The 19,834-nt window shown below is 42.1% G+C and overlaps 1 protein-coding gene across 1 annotated transcript in view; it reads right to left on the bottom strand.

The window, feature by feature from the left end:
* Positions 1 to 12,344: 12,344 nt before the first annotated feature.
* ACSL3 (acyl-CoA synthetase long chain family member 3) overlaps positions 12,345 to 19,834 on the bottom strand; it is a 128,937-nt gene continuing 121,447 nt past the window's right edge. Inside the window, exons 14-15 of the mRNA XM_073625955.1 lie at positions 17,601 to 17,758; positions 12,345 to 15,432 (exon numbers count right to left, since the gene is read on the bottom strand). Of these exons, the coding sequence (XP_073482056.1) occupies positions 15,275 to 15,432; positions 17,601 to 17,758 (316 nt within the window). The 3' untranslated portion in view covers positions 12,345 to 15,274. The remainder of the gene's footprint in view (positions 15,433 to 17,600; positions 17,759 to 19,834) is intronic.

Below are 19,834 nucleotides of genomic sequence, written 5' to 3'. Positions count from 1 at the left end.
TACCCTCCCTACAGTGAAGCATGGTGGTGGCAGTATCATGCTGTGGGGATATTTTTCAGTGGCAAGAACTGGGAGACTAGTCAGGTTAGAGGGAAGATGAATGCAGCAATATACAGAAACATCCTTGACGAAAACCTGCTGCAGAGCGCTCTGGACCTCAGACTGAGACAAAGGTTCATCTTCCAACAGGACAACGACCCTAAGCACACAGCCGAGATAACAAAGGAGTGACTATGGGACAACTCTGTGAATGCCCTTACGTGGCCCAGCCATAGCCCAGACTTGAACATCTCTGGAGAGATCTGAAAATTGACAGTTACTTACCGGTAACTGTTTTTCTAGGATATCTTCCAGGACGGCACACCTGAGAGACGAGAGGCTCCTCCCTACAGGAAACACAATCAATCGACAGCTGTTTTAAGTCCCCACCCTTTCCCTTGATCCTCAGTTTGTAGAGAAGTAACGCCTGAACCTGGTTCACAAGGGAAATCATTCCTCATAGGCACTCACCTTCTAGTGTTCTACAATTTTCCCTCCTTCAACGAGCGGGAAGTAGGCCTGCCGTCCTGGAAGATATCCTAGAAAAACAGTTACCGGTAAGTAACTGTCAATTTTCTCTAGTCATCTTCCAGGACAGAACACCTGAGAGGATAATCAAGTACCTCAGGCCTACCTTAGGGTGGGACCACTGCAAGACCCTCTTGGCGAACCTTGGTTCTGCAGTGAGTTTTACCTCCACTCCATATGCTTGATGAATGTATCTTAGCTGGATCATGCGGCTGATCTGCAAGTCTGCTCCACCAATGTCCCTGCTTTCTCCGCTTCGGATGCAGGATCTATGTGGAGTGGGCTCTTAGAGATGGAATCAGATAACATGTTAAACTTGTAGGTTAGTAATGTTGCCTGTCTTACACATCTAACAACCATGGCCTGTTGTGCCTGTAGGTGCTACTTAGAACCCCTAAAGATTAAATTAATCAGAGACCTGTGTTGTAAGACAAGGACACTACATTGATCACTAGGAGGGCCTGTCTTAACACAACCCTGTTCAGGGAATTAAAACTGCAAAAAAAAGGTGGGCCCCTAACAGACAACCTTTTTTGTTCATTTTTATCTTTACGTCAGCAAAGACTAAAGGGAAGCCTACTTAAGGGTAATAGATTAACAGAAGCTTGATCCCTGGGTTTAAGGCATGCCCAATCTGTGGCTTTACTTATGCCTGAGTGCCTACTTCAGGAGAATAAAGTCCATAGCAGGAGTAGAACACTCATACTGCTACATCTAGTTCTGCTAGAAGGGCGAAATGAAGACCATGCCCCGAGCCGTAACTTATTCGGTCGGGTATACATCTTTATACTTCATTTTCAGGCCATAATACTCATCTGAACAGAACTGCCCAAGTTCTTAACAAGGTGATTCTTTATCGCCTTCCTCTAGTGTCCTATAACCCTACTGAGCTTCAACCCTAGGAAATGGTTCCGGCATCCCTGAATGTAAGGGGTCGAGGCTTTCTGACATGTGACATCTGCAGCCAGAACTCCTGGCCCCTCCATGGAAAAGAGGGCTGAAATACAAAAGGTGATACATACATTATTAATATCACAAATTAATAAAATCATAGATTGTGGGCACAGCACAATAGATTTAGACAGAAAGGACACAAGCATAGACAATAATGGTGTGTATCCGAGTATGGCTAGCTAAACCAACATATCAAGTATGGGAGAGACCCAAATCTGAACTTCAATGTAGACAAACAGTCCTCCCATTCTGCCTTTCTGATGTGCGGCCAATATGTAAAAACATTAAGACGCACGCAAACCCTAAATGCTGCGTGTTTCTGAAGTGCAGCTATCTAGGTCATAACTGATATAAATACAGAAAGGACGGGAACCCTTTTTATGGTGGTGTTTTACTGATGTACAGCAAAACAAGGTTATAAATATAAGACAGAAAGGCCCAAACTTCTATGTTGCGTATTTCTGCCGAACTACCAAATACAGTTATAAGATCCATATGAACACAGAAAAAAACACCAACTCCCATGTTGTGCATTTCTGCTGTGCCACAGGGTAAAATAATATGGAACACAAGACAATATCTTTTCTGTTATGCAGTTCTGTAGTGCAGTCACATAGAACCAACACAGAAAGGACACAAGCAACCTGCAGCATTATGTTTTTCTGAAGTACAGTAAGGTAAGGCAATCTGAAACAGAAAGCACCAACAAGCTTAAATGTTGAGTATTTCTGCTGTGCAGCAACATAAAAACAGAAATAACAGACAGCCTTCCCAACTGCGATCTTTCTGGTGTATTGCAAAGTAAGGCAATTACTCCATGATGTCTATTCCTGTTGTGTAGCAAAACCTCACCCAGAAGGGACAGATAAGCTTAGGGCTCCCACACCCGTGCGACCCAACCTGCAACCTGGGACCACAAGAGAAAAGTCATACTATATGGCTTCCAATGGGTACCATTCGTGTCTGTGCAACTCCAGAATGCAGCACCTCCAAGCAGTCCCCGCTTTCTGGATCCACAGACCTCCAGATTACACAGGTCGCAGGGAAACTTGCAAATTTCAGGTCGAACAGGTGACGGGTCCCCAATGCTGTATCTCCCTGGAAGAGTGCAGCCAACAACCCCCTGCTGTGTATCCCTAAGAAGCAGCAAAGTAGAACAATGAGAAACAGAAAAGACACCGCTCACTGCTGTGCCTGATATGCAGCTGAAAAGGCAGTAACTATAGGACATACAGGACACAAACAAACAATCTTCAATCTTTGTGTATGTCTGATATGTAGCAATATACCAATACTGAGCAGAGATGCCACCATCCTCAATGTGTCTCCCTGCTGAGGCAGCAGAAACAGATCAGAAAAGGACAACCAACCTTCACAGCTGTGTCCTGATATGCAGTCAATAAGGCATTATATGCAAGACATAAAAGACAGACGGCCTTCAATCTTGTATATATGTCTGATGTGCAACAATATAACAATTCTGAATAGAGATAGCACATCCTTATTGAAGTGATTTGGCATGGGACGCAACATGTCAAATCGCATGCCTAAAATCGTCAGCCATTGTCGTTAATAGCACTGTCGGCACAACGCCACTTTGCGGGGCTGCACCGATTACCAAAGGCAGTACAAGTACTACCCCTGGCCCAGGTTCAATTTGTATTTCTGCTATGTAGCCCAACAATTCAGGACCATCAATCTTCACTGCTGCCTTTCTGATAAGCAACCAATAAGGCAGTAATACAGGACACAAAAACCCCACAGACAGACCTCAATCTTGTGTATGTCTGATGTGCAGCAATATAACAAATATGAGCAGAGATGTCACAAGACTCAATGATGTGCATTTCCGCCATGCGGCACAAAACTAGAGAGTACAGACCACATTCCCTGTTGTATTTTTCTGATCTGTAGCCAAATAAGGCAGTACCTTTAGAATATAAAGGACAACAAACAAGCTTCAGTGCAGTGCCTTTCTGATGTACAGCAATATACCCCATATGAGCAGAGATGTCACAAATCTCAATTTGTATTTCTGCTGTGCCACAAAACATACCAGCAAAGACAAACCTTCACTACTGAGGTCTGCTGGTGTGCAACCAAGAAGGGGTCATGATGTATCCCTTTATGAAATAACCAAACAGGGCAATTTGATCCATAGGCAAAGCCTTGGCTGTAGATACTAACCCTTCACCACTAGTGAAGGAACAAATCCTAAAATGGTTGGACACCTTACTATAGTAGCTGTTGTCCTATCTTACCTCCATAGACTGAGCAAACCCTAGCCAGCTCATACACAGGTGGGGCTGATCAGCAACTAAAGTCTCAATGAGCCCAGCCCTAAAGACCAATTTAAGACAGCCTCAGGAAGAGGTGGTCACCAATTTAGCCTGGAGGTAAATAGCTACCTGCAGGCCTTAAACAAGCAATCATGTAGCTATCTAGCTCTTGCATATGTTTACACAGAAAATCCTTAATCAAAGGATATAGGAAGCGATTTATAGTATATTGCCTTTAGATCTGTCACTGAGTGGACTGTAGCCCAAACCAACAAAAAGGTTTTTCTTACCTCCTGTACTATAATATGACCACAATGTAAAGGTGGAGTGGGAGGTTGGAGCTTATGAAAAGTTACCCATAGCAAGCAACCCCCAAAAGGAGGATCTGTCACAAGGGAACCCCTACTGTGCCACACAGAACCTTGGTCCCTGCCACATCGTTGAAAGTTAGGTCAGCTTTTAAGCATCTTGGAGCAACTTCAGATTCCTAGCAGCTGGGCTAATAGGGCCAGATAACCTAGTGCACCTGCTGACCAGGGGAGCTTACTCCTGAATCCTTCAACCATTGCACCATTATTAACTTGTTCAGTGGTATACCTGGCCAGTAAGGAACTCTTTATTCTACCAGGTCACCCCCTTTGCTATATTCACCCCTACTATTGTACCACAACCGGCATGTAGGGAGAGGCTGGCAACCTACTGTTGTGATAACCACAGTGTCTCTGCTATAAGAGGGAGCTGTGGCTGGTGGTTTTTGTTATGCAGACCCCAGGTCCTGCACTGCAAGAGTCAGTATATACACGGGGGAAGGGGGAGAAATGCCTTACCTACCTCTTTCCCATCTGAGGTGGTTTAGGCACACTCGCTCCAGACCCTAGGGGAGATGATCTCATATGCCCAGAAACCATCTGGCTGGGATTGGGGATTTTGCAGCTAAATTCCCAAGGTAAAGGAAAGTACTCACCGTTGTCGCCTTCCCCTTTTGCCACAGCCACCGGGCTTGCTTTTCCATCCTTATGGTCCACACGCAAGGAGGATAGCCGCCAAAGTGCCCCCCCCCCCCAACTGCTGTCCCCGTAGGGAGCTGCAAGGTTAGGCTGTCCTGCACTGTACCAGTCAGTATATACACATGGGGGGGGGGGGGGGCAATGCCGTACGTTCCTCATTCCCATCTGAGATGGTTTAGGCAGACATCCACTGTAGTGAACTGGTGCCTCCTCGAAAGGAGGATGTGGCGCCTGCTCCTGCTGACTCTCAGCCTTCTCTCCTGGGTAAGAACGCGGGTTGTTCAGGCGGCGCCCTCCCCAGCAGCCCACGCGAGCTACCAGGGGCCCAGGAGTCAGGGGAATGCTCCCCCCCTGGAAAGAACCGACGGCCAGTACCCCGTCTGAACGGACGCCCTGACAGGTAAGGGGGGGGGGGAGGCAGGATCATGGCCCCTGAAGTTCTGGGTACACCACTGTAACCAGGGTCCTTCAGCTCTCAGGGGGGCTCTTCCAATTGCTGCCCCCCCCCGAGAAAAAGATAGGGAGACCCCCCAGGAAGGACAAGAATATCCTACCGGACCTTCCGGAGGCTTCCCAAGCTTGTGGTCTGGCTCCCAGGCGGAGACCACCAGCCCCAGGCTTCGGTTCATTTGGAAAAAAAACAAACGGTTTCACTGTGTAGGGAGAAGCACAAAAACTGAGGATCAAGGGGAAGGGTGGGGACTTAAAACAGCTGTCGATTGATTGTGTTTCCTGTAGGGAGGAGCCTCTCATCTCTCAGATGTGCCGTCCTGGAAGATGACTAGAGAAAATGGCTGTGCACTAACGCTCCCCATCTAACCTGATGGAGCTTAAGATGTCCTGCAAAAAAGAATGGGAGAAACTGCCCAAAAATAGGTTTACCAAGCTTGTAGCATGATACTCAAAAAAGACTTGAGGCCGTAATTGGGGTGCTTCCACAAAGTATTGAGCAAAGGCTGTGAATACTTATGTACATGGGTTTGTGTTTTTTCCTTTTTAATAAATTTGCAAAGATTTTAAACAAACTTCTTTCACGTTGTCATTATGGGATATTGTTTGTAGACTTTTGAGGAAAATAATTAAATTAATCCATTTTGGAATAAGGCTGGAACAAAATGTGGAAAAAGTGAAGCAATGTGAATACTTTCCAGATGCACTGTATAGTTTATGAAAAAACATATTTAGCAGTTTACATTTACAAAAATGATTGCATATCCATTTTTAAAATAAATTACTAAAATGATTTTGTTTCAGGGGGGCGTGGCCGCAGCATGCACAAGTGAGGACATGCTTTCCCTGAGCTCTGTGTGACCCGCTCAGCATACCGCCTACACAGCAGCTTTCCAGGGGGATAAGTGGCATAAAAACATGCCTCCGAAGCACAAGCCGTCCCCACCACCACAGCGGACCTCCCAGAGCCGGTCTGGATCGCTGGACATTACAGTTCTCCCCAATGAAGAGAAAGATCACTCCATCCCTGGGAATTATAGGCCAATCTCGCTGCTGAACACCGATATTAAAATATTAGTAAAAATTTTGGCCAACCGACTTTAACCGATCCTTCCAGCGGTCATACACCTTGATCAAACGGGATTCATTATGGGGAGTTAAGCCAGGGACAATTCCAATAGAGTGATCCAGTTCATTGGGTTAAATCACAGACTGCGTGCCCCCCGTCTTTTGCTTTTCACTGATGCCGAGAAGGCATTTGACCAAGTGGATTAGACCTACCTGCGAACGGTGTTGACCAGACTTGGTCTGGGTCCCAACATGCTGTTGTGGATATCCTCTCTTTATAGTTCCCCAGAAGCCAAGGTGAAAGTGAATGGGCAACTATCAGACTCATTCCCTATCCGCAGCGGGACGTGACAGGGGTGCCCTTTGTCCCCCTCATTTTCACTTTAACCCTCGAGCCGCTGCTTAACAAGATCTGCCTTAACAGTGCCATTAAAGGATTTATGTATGGTGGGGCCGATGGAGCATAAGTTATCTGCTTATGCGGATGACATCCTGTTCTATGTCTCAGACCCCCTGATTTCTCTTCCTAATATCATGGCCAAACTGCAGGACTTCAACCAGCTGTCCAATTTTAAAATAAATTATAACAAGTCAGAGATCCTGTCCCTGAATGTGCCCCCGGGTTTGCGTACACAGCTGCAGGCCTCTTTTTGCTTTACCTGGTGCCAGATATCGATAAAATATTTGGGAGTTTACTTACCTGCCCGCTGCTCACAGTTATACACTTCCAGGCAGTTCCAACACTTTGTCTGCAGCCTATCCCACGACATCCGTTCCCCCCCAGCACGGCGTCTTCCTTTGAACGGCTCTGTATGTCTACCTCTGCTATTCCACACACTATATCAGTACTGTATGTGCTACTAGTCGTTGGAGAGTGGAGGGAAGCCTGGATACATAAGAGAGTGGGAGAGAGACCTTCACAGCATGTCTTTAAACCCAGCTGGACCACCTCTACCGTCTCACACATGCGTGCTTGGGTAGACATGAAAATGCAGGAAAATAGTTTTAAAGGTACTTAACCGGTGGTACAGAGTTCCCTCTAAGTTTGCCAGGACATACCCATCTGTATCCGACGCTTGCTGGAGGGAATGCGGCCTTAGGGGCGCCTTCATCCACATTTGCTGGGAGTGCCATAAGATACATTCCATCTGGTTAGATGTAAGGGCCCAGATTAAGGCCATTTTAGACCTTGAGTTTCCCAATTCCCCGTTGGAATCCTTGCTGCATGTTCCTACCATTCCTCTCAGCCAGTTTTGCAAGTCCATACTGCCTCATTTACTCAATGCAGCCAGAAGGTAAATTCCGATATACTGGAAGAGAACAAAAACCCCTACACGTACTGAATGGATTACCTTAGTGAATAACATCAAGGCTGCAGAGGAATGGATGGCAAAATGTAAAGACCGATATGATACGTTTTATGGGCCACTTGGATGCACTATACAAGTAAAGTCATAATGGGCTCTCAGGGGTCCCCACATGCGGCAGCCCCTCCTGTTGATGGGGTTGGAATTGTAGGGGCTCCCGATCCCTGAACAAAAACAAACCAGCATGGAGTGACGCATTAATATGTTTAGTTTATTTGTTTGGTATTTTTCAATTTTACTTTGTTTTTTTGTTTGTTTTGTTTTTTATTGGTTACATCTAGTCCCCTATCCATGTTTGGGGGTCTGAGTCATCGTTAGCACCATAGCAGGGGGGAGTGACAGGGGCGAATAACTGCTGTTAGTGTTCATATGACATAGTTGAAGCATGATGTTCCTTTGCCCCCTTCTCCACCCCTCCCCTGACTTCTCTAACCAGTGTACTTAAGTAATGCATACAAAACCAATGTGGAAACTTTTTTGTATGTTCTTATGCTTCGTGTGTTTTGTTTTTTGTCTTTTGTATGTTGTATAATGAAAATTTTTCAAATAAAGTTTACATTAACAAAAAAAAAAAAAGGTTCTTACAGGGCAAGCATAATAGCCAGGCTACCAGTATTTCGAGCAGATGGCATTCTACTTGTTTGTGCGTATTCTACTCAGCACAAACTTTCTTTAATGCCAAGACTGACATTTTCTGCTCTTTCAAGTGAATAGTTTCTGCATTGCTACAAATTCCCAAATGAAGACACAGACCACAAAAAGTCCATTCACACAGTTTATTTGAAAACCTCAAACCATTTAGAGTAACAAATAAATAAACTGAAAAACAGCATAACCCAAAAGTGACATTTGCTTCAAATCCCAGTAGAGGAGACGCCAGCCTACCTGTCCATTACAATACCGCTGTCAAGTCTGCCAGCGCCTGGGCTCAGCTACTAACAAGAGAAAGTTTACACTTCAACAGAACAAGGCTTCAAACAAATCACATTTATGTAGTACACAAATATTAGGAAGATGGTGTGCTATAGAAAAGTTTTATTGATTTATTAGAAAGACACCACAAAAGGACTCATTTTTTTTTAAATTTAAGACGCCACCCTAAATGCCATTTAGCAGACAGGAAAACTGAATTGCTTCATAGAAGCATAAGAATATCACAATAGAAGAATAAATATACTAGATTATATTTCAGGTGCACTGCCAAAATAGTTTAAGGATGGATGGACTGTTACTTGAGATTAGAGATATTAAAAGATGTAAATTGGGGAAAGAAATAATCTGGAACACAGGGATGCAACATTGAGGGCCATGTATCATATGATGTTAAATGATAAATGTTCTTACTGCTTAAAGACTGCAGTGCACCACATATTGTTTACTGCTAAGTTTTATATTTGAGACAAAATTTCATTGCAAAAACCCACATATCTCCTACTACTAAACCCTGATATCATCCAATTCCTCATTTAAAGTGACAAGTGTGTGTACAAAAGGCATGTTCGTTTAGACAGCAAAACTGCACAGTGTAGGTTACTGGGCTGCATATGGGCTGGCACATATATAGTGTCCACGAGTGAGAGTGTACCCCATTTATCACACATTTTTGCTATAGAGATCACTGATCTTCTATGATCACGGAAGGCAGTACAAGCTTTTAACTTGTATGCACAGTCACTGCCTGTGTTAACTATAAGCTAAATGAAACAACGTTTATTACCAACACCAAAAGTGTAGAGAAAAGTGATCATTATAAGTATATCTATTCAAGCACTCCACACTGCCAATGAACTGCAAAAAATTGGAAAGACTCTTACGCACAAATGTAAGCAGTTATGACTATGCACCTGGTTTACTCGTAAAACCGTCAGAATGTCAATAACCAGCATCCAAAAGGGGTTCTAGCATGAGTTCATTTTGATGCATCTCCCCTTCATTGATTTTTAATCACAGGTACAAAGTGGGGAAAAAAAAGCACACGGTGTTAAAATGTACCAAAGGCTGGGTGTTATATACATTCTTTTCTTTCTTTGGTTACAATGCTATTTTTTTTTTCATATGCATTCCATATTGTAGAAAATATGCAATGTGTGTAATATTTCTTGGAATTTCTTTACTCTGTGATAATTTCCAATAAAAATATTGAAACGAAAATGTACCAAAGGAAGAAAATCATACTTGCTACTGCTTACATCATAAAAAGAATCAGTCCCTCAGTGATGGAGAACCCAGACGTTTACAAGCATTCAGGGCTTTTTCTGAAAGTCCATAGTAAAAGATGTTCAATGAATAGGAACAGCATGAGGGTGATCTTTAGTAGAAAAAGTTTTAAAATGAGTATGACTAAGCAGGACTTTCAGATTCTTCACAAGCGTAACTGCAGGGATACTTTTACAACTTTAACGTAGGCCTGTGCTTAGCCCATTGAGGACAAAGGAAAAGGTTCAAGTCAAAGCCCCCATTGCAGCTGATGATCTTCTCTTTCTGTTCATGTTCCTGCAGTTTCTTATAGACATGCAGAAAGGAAAGGAAGTCCTGTACAGAGAAGGGAAGGGATGCAAGCGTGTGTAGCTGGTGTAGCTGGCATTATAGTGAAGCCATTGCTCTGCATGGGTAATAGCAAGGTTTACTTTAAGGGGCATTCCGGTCTGTAAATTAGCATATACTAGTTTTAAAGTTTAGCAACTACTCTATACAATGGACTAGGTTACTTGTGGTATTTTAGAAAATGTACACAACTTTACTTGGAAGACAGGCACACATCTAAAAGTTTTGGGCAAGAAATGTACATCCAGCAGTTGACAGGGTACTTTATACAGATTTGTTATAATAAAAAGGAGTGTACAATACATATACAAAATTAAGAAGCTCTGCAATACATGGCAAAAGGTGTGAATGCCAACTGATCCTTTTATTATATTTTTTAATCAGAGTGCCATGTTAGTTGCTGGATGTGTCTGCATCACCAAGTCTGTGCTATAAATCTTCCGGTTTCTCTCTGATACAGTACCTGTTTCATTCAGCCTTCCCAGACAGGTTGGAATCTGATTGGTAGTGTAATAGAGTGTATATAAAGCAAGGGGCTTATAGTACTTGGGAATACCTCTCCTGCATGAACAACAAGTTAGAGTCCCTTTTTTACTCATAAAAGAGAGAGCAGTGAGAACTATAGCAATGCTTGTATCAGTAACCCTTAACAACCCCCTCCCTCCAGCTTGGAGATGTTCGCTGTGCATTGTACTTCCAAAGTCTTTCAGCCGATTCTTCTTCCATACATGTGTGACACAATTTCCGTTTCCTCCTATGGAAAGGCTTTTCGTCAATCTATTGTCTCGCCAGTGGATGGCCTTTTAATAGGAGTGCAGTATGTCATTCATGCATAGAAGAAAACGTGTGCTAGATGACTTTAGAAACAAGTATAACACTTCAGAAGGGAAAGGGACTTCAAAGCATATCTGTACTTAAAGTTAGTTATGTAATATTTAAATTTTGATCTTTACTTTCTACAGTGCACCAAGATAAGAGTCACATTAAAAAAAAATGCTTTTAGCAAAAAATTTGGAAATCCCCCCCCCCCCCCCCCCCCTCGTTCTTATGTACAGTATTCAGACAGTTCAATTGTTCACATGTGGAAGCAGCTCTTGAACCAAAATGCAAAAGACACACAATATAATCTGCTGTACGAGCACAAAGACGTATAGTTAACAAGCCCTAGTTTACCTTGGTCTGTATGGAAAAAAAAACAAAAACACAATAAAATAAACCTCAAATGTAATGGTTCCATAAAAAGGAAGCATTGGTGGGAGACATTCTACACAGACTTTGGTTGGTTGTTTTTCAGCACATAAATCTGAATGTAACAGTTTGCATTTACTTGAAAATACAGACGAGTTACTAAAAGGAAAATGAAGCTGTACATAACAAATAACTTAAGAGAGAGTATATACAATTTAATTTACAGCATGTTGGCTGTACAACGGTTTGGCGCAGTATTATGCTGGCCTGATATTATTACAAACTAGGGGATGCATGGTAACAGGATAAATGTGCCATTGATGTATGACTAACGCTAATAAGCCTGCCAATCTGAGTGCAGAGATACTGAATGGACTTGGAAGGATAAGTAGTAATGTTTAGTTGGCATATTAAAATATCAAAGCATGGGGTTTTTGTCATGCATGTAGCCTATGTGTATCTACCAATCAAAAGTTGCACCTACCAAGCCATTACAAACTACTTGTGTAACAAGAAGGTCTCCATGTTGGTTTTTCCCACTATATAACCATCAAAAATACCTAACTAAAGTCAACATGCAAGACTGCAGTCCCCATGGGTGGCTTAATATAGCCAAAAATGCAACCGATTGCACAGACATAAGTTAAATAAGGTTGGATTAGTACTTCATGATCTAAAAGAGCTCGTCAGCTTTTTGTCTTTTAGATGCATCTTGGGAGATTGAGGTTATCAGGCTGTCTCCCCCTTGACTTTTTCATAAACTCTGCAACCTCTAGACCCTCTGATGTTTGCATTACTTTAATGCATGGATAAGCTAGCAGAAAGGAGTTGTAAGGCTATGAAAGCAGCAGAAACTTTTTTTTTTTTTTCCCTCGGGCATGACTACATTTTACATGGTGCCTCGCCTGGTCTCTGCTCTATTTTCATACAATAACTAGGGGTGAGGAAAGGAACCTTTTTTAAGGTTTACAAAAATAAAACAAATTAATCCAAACCAGTGCCTTGCTAGAATACCTTTGTGATCCTATACTCTACTATTGACATTTTAACTCCTTTATGCTGTATGCATACATTTACAATTGCAAATGTCAGAAGAAAAAAAAAAATAGGTATTCAGAGATAGCGTTTTATAATCCCCTTTATAGCTAAGGAGGAGACAGCTTCAGGAATTCAACCACCCTACATGCATCTGGAAGACTACTAAATGCATGCGTGTGCGTATTTTTTTTTTTTTTTTTTGCCATTTAAACACGTAAGCACTGATCCAATCCTTTTTATACTTGCCTTTCGAATGGAAGTGTTCTGTTATATTTTTGATTATATTGCCCCCTTGCCATCATTTGGAACTGCAATGTTTAATTCTAGACTTTAGATCTAGCTTGAAAGGGTAATTTTATACTTTCTACAAAAACTGCTTGCTTAAGGCTCACCCTATATCATACAAGCATGAGATAATGAACTATACATATGCTCTTATTCCACAGGTATGAGGCAAGTAAACAACATTGGCAGGTTATAAAATAAAAGATGAATAAATAATGCCCTATTTCACAATCTAGCATTCCCCCTGTAGCACCAAGCATACAGAGCTCAGCTAACACTATGTAGGAGAAAAAAGGAAGACAACTGACATGACACAGAAGCATTGTGTGGAGGAGTGCCACACATATGCATCTACCAAGAACAAAGGACTGTTTCCTAAAAACACACAATACTAAAGTTAAAAATGAATTTACATACAAATGTACAGCAAATGATTCTTGTTCAAAAAAGGTCCAGAGGAGTAATGACCAAGAACATTGTGTCCTTGCATGGTAGCAGATTGATAAATCTTCTCAGGCTCACTCTACCAGAAAAGGCACAGGGCTGTAGATGCAAACATCCTGATAAATACAGCTATAATATACACATAGCATGGGTCAGCACTGGTCTATTTCAGTGTGCCAAGATGCTGCAATATTTTGTGTGTGTGTAAAAACCCTGAATGTATATGAAGGAAAACATCAGTTTGAGTGTTTTATAAAATGAATCCAATTTTAAAAAGCTCTTAGCGACTAACAAAGACTTCATATTAAGTTTCATGTCACCAGTTCCTCTGAATAGATTTGGATTGTATTTAAAGCAGCAGTCCACAGACACCAACAAGACAGGAGGAAAGAGTTCTATTCTATCCTGTACACAGTATGCAGATACATGTAGTGTGATGTAAGAAAAATATATTAGCACATCTTGTATAGAAACAAAATGGTTTCCATAGTTTTACACATTTTAATTGACTGGCATTAACATCTGCGTTTTATTATGGGGAAAGCTAAGCAATCAAATCGCAGTTCTATTGCCTTTCCAGAAGTTGACCACTAAAGAAACTGACCTGTAACTTCATAACACTAACGGACCCTCATCCACTTCAAGGGTTTTATCAGTTCTCTTTGAAACGTTACCAAAGACAATTTACTGTGTGATATCAATGCCAAAAAGGCCATATTTCCATTAGTAACGAAGATATACAGAAATGACAACAGACAAGGCTATATTAAATCTAATCTGTCAGCAATAACCCTGCTCTTTTGATTAGAGATCCACAACTGTGCATCTGCATTCATTAAAGTGGTTGTATGGCCAGATTTCCTGTAATCTGTATATGAACTGTTAGGTTAACATAGTATGAAAACGGCTCTTCAGTATTACAGGATGTGAACCACATACAAGCTATGACTTGTGTCAGATGCATGGTTTAAAAAAAAAAAAAAAAAGGCCCCCCAATCCATGACTAGCATTAAATTTCCTTCAAAAGGTTTTTTCATAGCTTATCCCCAGTCTCCAGCCATCTTGAAGAAGACTGCTAGTCTTAAAACGGACCATACACATTACAATCTCTGAACAGTCTACTTAAAGTATACCAACAACTCTGTAGTGTAAGTGCCTGCTTAAATGTTTCATTCATTTTATATCCAATCAAGTAATGCATCTCAATACACAGTTTCTGTCAAAGGAGATTGCAATGTGTAGGGCAGGGTTTAGACAAGGTAATATATATTTAAAAAGAAAAAAAAACTGTTTCTAACCTATATATAGGATAAGTGTTACCTAAAAATGAAACGAATCATAGGCCAACTTGTTTCATGGTAAAATCATGGAACGATTGCCCATTGCATGGATGGGATTTCTTCATTTTAGTATTTTTTCCATCCAGCAATATTGTCTGAGCCCCAGTGTGCAAGGTCCAACAATCCAAGCAAGGCAATGTCTGGAGCAGCTTTGTATATATTCTTTAAGAGTGTTGGCTTCAAGTAGGAGTAACATGTAAATTTAAAGGGCAAAGGAGAAACAAACTATTGTACAGTTAACTGGAACACAGTGGCTGCTGCTTTAAATGAGGGCACCTCTGAATTTGCCTTACCTCTGCTATAGGGTGGTGTGGAAAGGCACACACCTGGAAGGACAGAATCAGAGGTAGATATCACTATGGAATGTTCCTGATTTTATAGAATTCCACAGCACAGACAGCCCTAGTTCAGGCATTTTGAAATAATTTTTTTTTTGTAAAAGCACTACTAGGATGTACAGAGGAAAATCAAAGTACAGGTATAGGACAGCCTTAAATACCTACTGAATGACTTAAGTACCCTACTGACTGCTAAAACAAATGGGCAATGTATTTTAAATTCTAAATGTTGTTTTCCCTGTGGTTTGGTAACAAGTTCAATGTAGGTTATATTCAAGCTTTTCCATTGGTCTCAGGTCCTAGCTGTAAGCGGACTGCTGGTCCAATTCGCTGATCCAGATCTGCAAGCACTACAGGAAGTAACTAGTTGTTCTGAAAGGACGAAAAGGCTTGGGCGGGAGGGCTTTATTTTCCTCCATACATCCTCTCTATGTCTTCCTGGTAATGACTTTTCAGCTCTTTGCGCTTCAATTTAAAGGCATCAGTCACCAATCCAGTCTCAGGAGTCCAAGGCTCAGCGACTAGGCGGATCTTTGCTGGCAACTCAAACTTCTCAAGGGTGGCTGGAAGAAATGAATCCACATGCAACGATTCATTTATTTACATATTGTAAAATGTTGAATATACATGCATACAATGTTAAAACTGAACTCCAGGCAAACCACTAAATACACATATGAAATATTGAAGCAGTTCTAGCTGCCGAAGGACTTGCATTTCTTGGTCTACAGTCCTGAGATTTCCACAGCCCTTCCAGACTGTAGAGTTCTGTATGACATTGCAGGAGATTCAATACCTCTCCACTGCAGTTAATACTTATAGGCCTTATTTCAAGCTCAGCCTGTAAGTGGATTCTGAAGAAGCAAATCATTAATGAGCTCATCCTCGTCACTCTGCTTTTTTAGCATGCTCCTTATGAGAGCTGTAGCACACCAGACAGCCTCCTTTTGCTATTTCTCACCATCTTAGCTTGAGCTCTGCTCTAAAGGTGAGTGTAAGAACCAAGGTCAAATGCAGGCACTTACAAAGGAAGGACAATATCCCGATTAAGCTGGGAGGCAAAGACCACCTTCGGGAGGAAGGAGTCTTTTAGCCTCCAAGATACCTTTCTCCTTGTCCTTCACAAAGAAGGCTCCCAACAGAGGAGGGCAGCTAACGTAGAGATCCTCCTCGCAGAGGTAATAGACTCAGGTAAAGCAATCTTATGGATATGGTACAACAAGGGGCTATCCCTTATAGCAGTGGTTCTCAACTCCGGTCCTCAGGACCCACTAACAGGCCAGAATTTAAGTATTACCTTGGGGAGATGCAGACTAGAATACTGCAATCACTGAGCAGCAAATTATATCACCTGTGATGTATTTCAGTTATCTTGCAAACCTGGCCTGTTAGTGGGTCCCGAGGACAGGAGTTGAGAACCACTGCCTTATAGGTTGTTGGTCACAAGACTGAGCAATAACAGACTATGTCCCACAGAGTAGAGCACTTCTAGGATGTCATTTCCTTGACTTGCACCAAGCAGAGCAAGCCTTCCAGGTGCGACGGAAGGTTACAAGAAGTCTACTTCTTAGCCTTCAAGAGAGTAGAATGACTGAATCTTAATGGCCCGTTTCTCAGGACTATGGTTTCAACAGATATGGGAGGACGGAGGAAGATTTTCACTAACCAAAGCGGAATCTGCACAAAGGAGACATCCTTATGGACTAAGTTATGTCCCTTGGCTTATATTTCGGTATGTAATTTTGGCTGCACTATGGCTTTAAAGACAGTGACCACAAAGCAGGAACAGGAGGTCTGGATGATCCTAAAGGGCGCGTGAAGCATCTGCCAAGAGCTTATGTCTAAATGCCACCTCTTCCTAGGCCAATTTGGTGCAATAAAGTGTAAATGTTTATATAAATGTTATATTTACCTACTCTGTGCAATTGTTTTGCACAGAGCAGCTCTGATCCTCCTCTTTTCGGGTCTCCTGCTGGCGCTCTGGACTTCTCCCACGGGCGAGTGCCCCCATAGCAAGCTGCTTGCTATTTGGGCACTCGTGCATGCTCATTCCCAAGCTGGCTATGTGCGTCTCCATAGACAGAGCAGCTAAGCCCTGTCCCACACTCTTGCCTCACTGGCTGTGATTGACAGCAGTAGGAATCAATGGTTCCCACTGCTTCCTCTTTGTCCAACAAGGAGAGAAAGAGAGACGTGAGAGATGCTGCTATTGTGCACTTCACTGGATTCAGAACAAGCTCAGGTAATTATTTGGGGGGGGGTTCATGCAGATAGTTTTTTACACTAATGCACAGATTGCCTTCTGCCTTAGAACCACTAAGAATTACCAGAATATCTTCTCTCTAAATGCTGCATCACCAGAGTGACCACTTTGAAGGCCTGGGGGTTCCTGGACCTGGTGACAAACCTGTCCATGTGCCAAGGAGTCCAACAATACAGACCTTGCAGAAGGAGCCAGAGTGGCATTGGTGCAGCCAGGGGGGGGGCTGGGACTTTAATAGAAGATAGGCTTCTCCCAACAGAGAAGAGGTCCATAACCCATTGACACTAGTAATACCTTAACGCTAACTGGAAGTGTGAGGGGTTGTATAGCAGGAAGTCCCTGCAGCACAATACAGCTTGTTTTGAATAATTGCTAGTTGGCTCCTAAACTGGGCTGATGAGCTAATCAATTTATAGCAGAACGTCAGATTGCCTCTGCATAAAGCCTAGAGAAGTAATATCTGCTTACCTGCTGCAGGAGATTCTGCCAACGCTCTAAGGACTTCTTTCTCCATTGTTGGATTATTGCAAAGAGATTCAAAACTTCCTATAACTTTCTTCTGCTCAGCCAGCTTTAAGAGCTCCTTCTGGTTTGGCACCACAAAGCCGATAACAAATGATTGATCACTGGAAAGAAATAAGTTTGTAAAAGGAAAGGACCAGCAATCCTCTATCTATAATTTTAAAAATAGGCTATAACAGTTCTAGTAAAGATTAGGTACATTTTTTCCCCAGTGGTTATATATCCAGTATACTAGAAAGGGGGAGAATGCAACATACTTTGCAACATAAAACGGACATGAGCCAGCAGACACATGTAGTAGAAAGGAAGTACAATGCTACCATGTAAACAGAGCCCAGTTCTGGAGAATTAGAATGTGGAAATAACCCAGACATAAACTAAATGAAATTATGACTTATGAATGAATTAGGTTTATGTGGGCCATGACCAATCAGCTTCTAAAAAAATATCACTGGCAGAAAAAAATAAAAAAAATTCTACTTGCTTATGTACACAACTGGGTTGTTTTACTAACAGACAAATATACTGTGCACTGCAAGTGCACTTGCTCCAGAGCTTAGAAAAAGAGATAAAGCTTTACTTTGCGAAGAATACTCAATCACATGCAAGGAAAAAAAAAAACTGCATTTTTGCTTGCACATGATTGGATAATAGAAAATCAGCAGAGCTTTCCCTCGGATATAGAGCAACTGCACTTGCAATGCACAGTATATTTGCATTTAGTAAATCGACCTCAAAAGGTGTAGGTCCTAACTAGAATCTATCCCAAATTTCATTACTTCTACCCAGTCTCCTAGCTACTGATATTTTAAGCCAGATGTGTGAAAGGATTATACACCAACGAGGCAGTAAAAATACAGTACCCTGTACAAATCATTAGTAAGACCTCATCTGGAATATGCAGTTCAGCTTCGGGCACCAGTTCTCAAAGAGGATATTGGGGAACTGGAGAAAGTACAGAGAAGGGCAACCAAACTGATAAGAGGCATGGAGGAGCTCAGCTATGAGGGAAGATTAGAGGAACTGAATTTATTCTCTCTTGAGAAGAGGAGATTAAGGGGTTATATGATCAACATATATAAATACAGAAGTGGTCGATTTAGTGAACTTGGTGTTGTTATTCACTTTTAGGTCATCACAGAGGACAAAAGGGGCACTCTTTACTTATGGAGGAAAAGAGATTTAATCTCCAAATACGGAAAGCATTCTTCACAGTAAGAGCTGTGAAAATGAATAGACTCCCTCCAGGAGGTGGTTCTGGACAGCTCAGTAGATTTTTTTTTTTTTTTTTTTTTTAAGCAAAGGCCTGGATTCTTGCCTAAAAAAAAAGTTGATCCAGGGAATATCCAATTGCCTCTGCAGCAAATAGGTTCATGCTTTGCTGGGGTTTTTTTGCCCATCTCTGGATCAACTGTGGGTGAAGGATTGTATGATTTTTTTTTTAAACTAGATGGACTTGTGTCTTTTTTTCAACCCAACTATGTAACTGTACAAAAAGTAATGCCGTGTACACACGAACGGACTTTCTGGCAGAAAAAGTCAGACGGAATCATTCCGTCGGACATTCCGATCGTGTGTGGGCTTCACCGGACTTTTTCTTTTTCTAAAATTATGACAGACCTAGAACACATTTCAAATCTTTCCGACGGATTCAATTCCTATCGGGAAAACCGTTCGTCTGTATGCTAGTCTGATGGACCAAAAACGACAGAGCAGCTATTGGCTACTGAACTTCCTTTTTCTAGTCCCGTTGTACGTCATCGCGTTCTAAACGAACGGACTTTGGTGTGATCGTGTGTAGGCAAGTCTGTTTCAGCGGAACTCCGTCGGAAAGACCGTCAGAGTCTACTCTGACAGAAAGTCCGGTCGTGTGTAAGCAGCATAACAGATTTTTTTTTTTTTAAATAAAGCCCTTTACTTCCATTATTTTAATTTTTTTTCTTTTGCAATGAATAGGTGAAGATTAGACTATTAGCCCCGGTTCACACAGGGGCGGCACGACTTGCAGGTCGCCTCAGCGAGGCGACCTGCAAACGACTTCTGCGGCGACTTGCAAAACGACTTCTGTATAGAAGTCTATGCAAGTCGCCCCCGAAGTAGTACAGGAACCTTTTTCTAAGTCCGAGCGACTTGCGTCGCTCCTATTAGAACGGTTCCATTGTAAAGAACGGGAGGCGACT

This window comes from Aquarana catesbeiana, linkage group LG04, assembly GCF_042186555.1.
Source record: "Aquarana catesbeiana isolate 2022-GZ linkage group LG04, ASM4218655v1, whole genome shotgun sequence".
Lineage (NCBI taxonomy): Eukaryota > Metazoa > Chordata > Amphibia > Anura > Ranidae > Aquarana > Aquarana catesbeiana.
The sequence above is the reverse complement of the archived record's forward strand: the minus strand, read 5'-3'. Positions and strand labels throughout refer to the sequence as shown.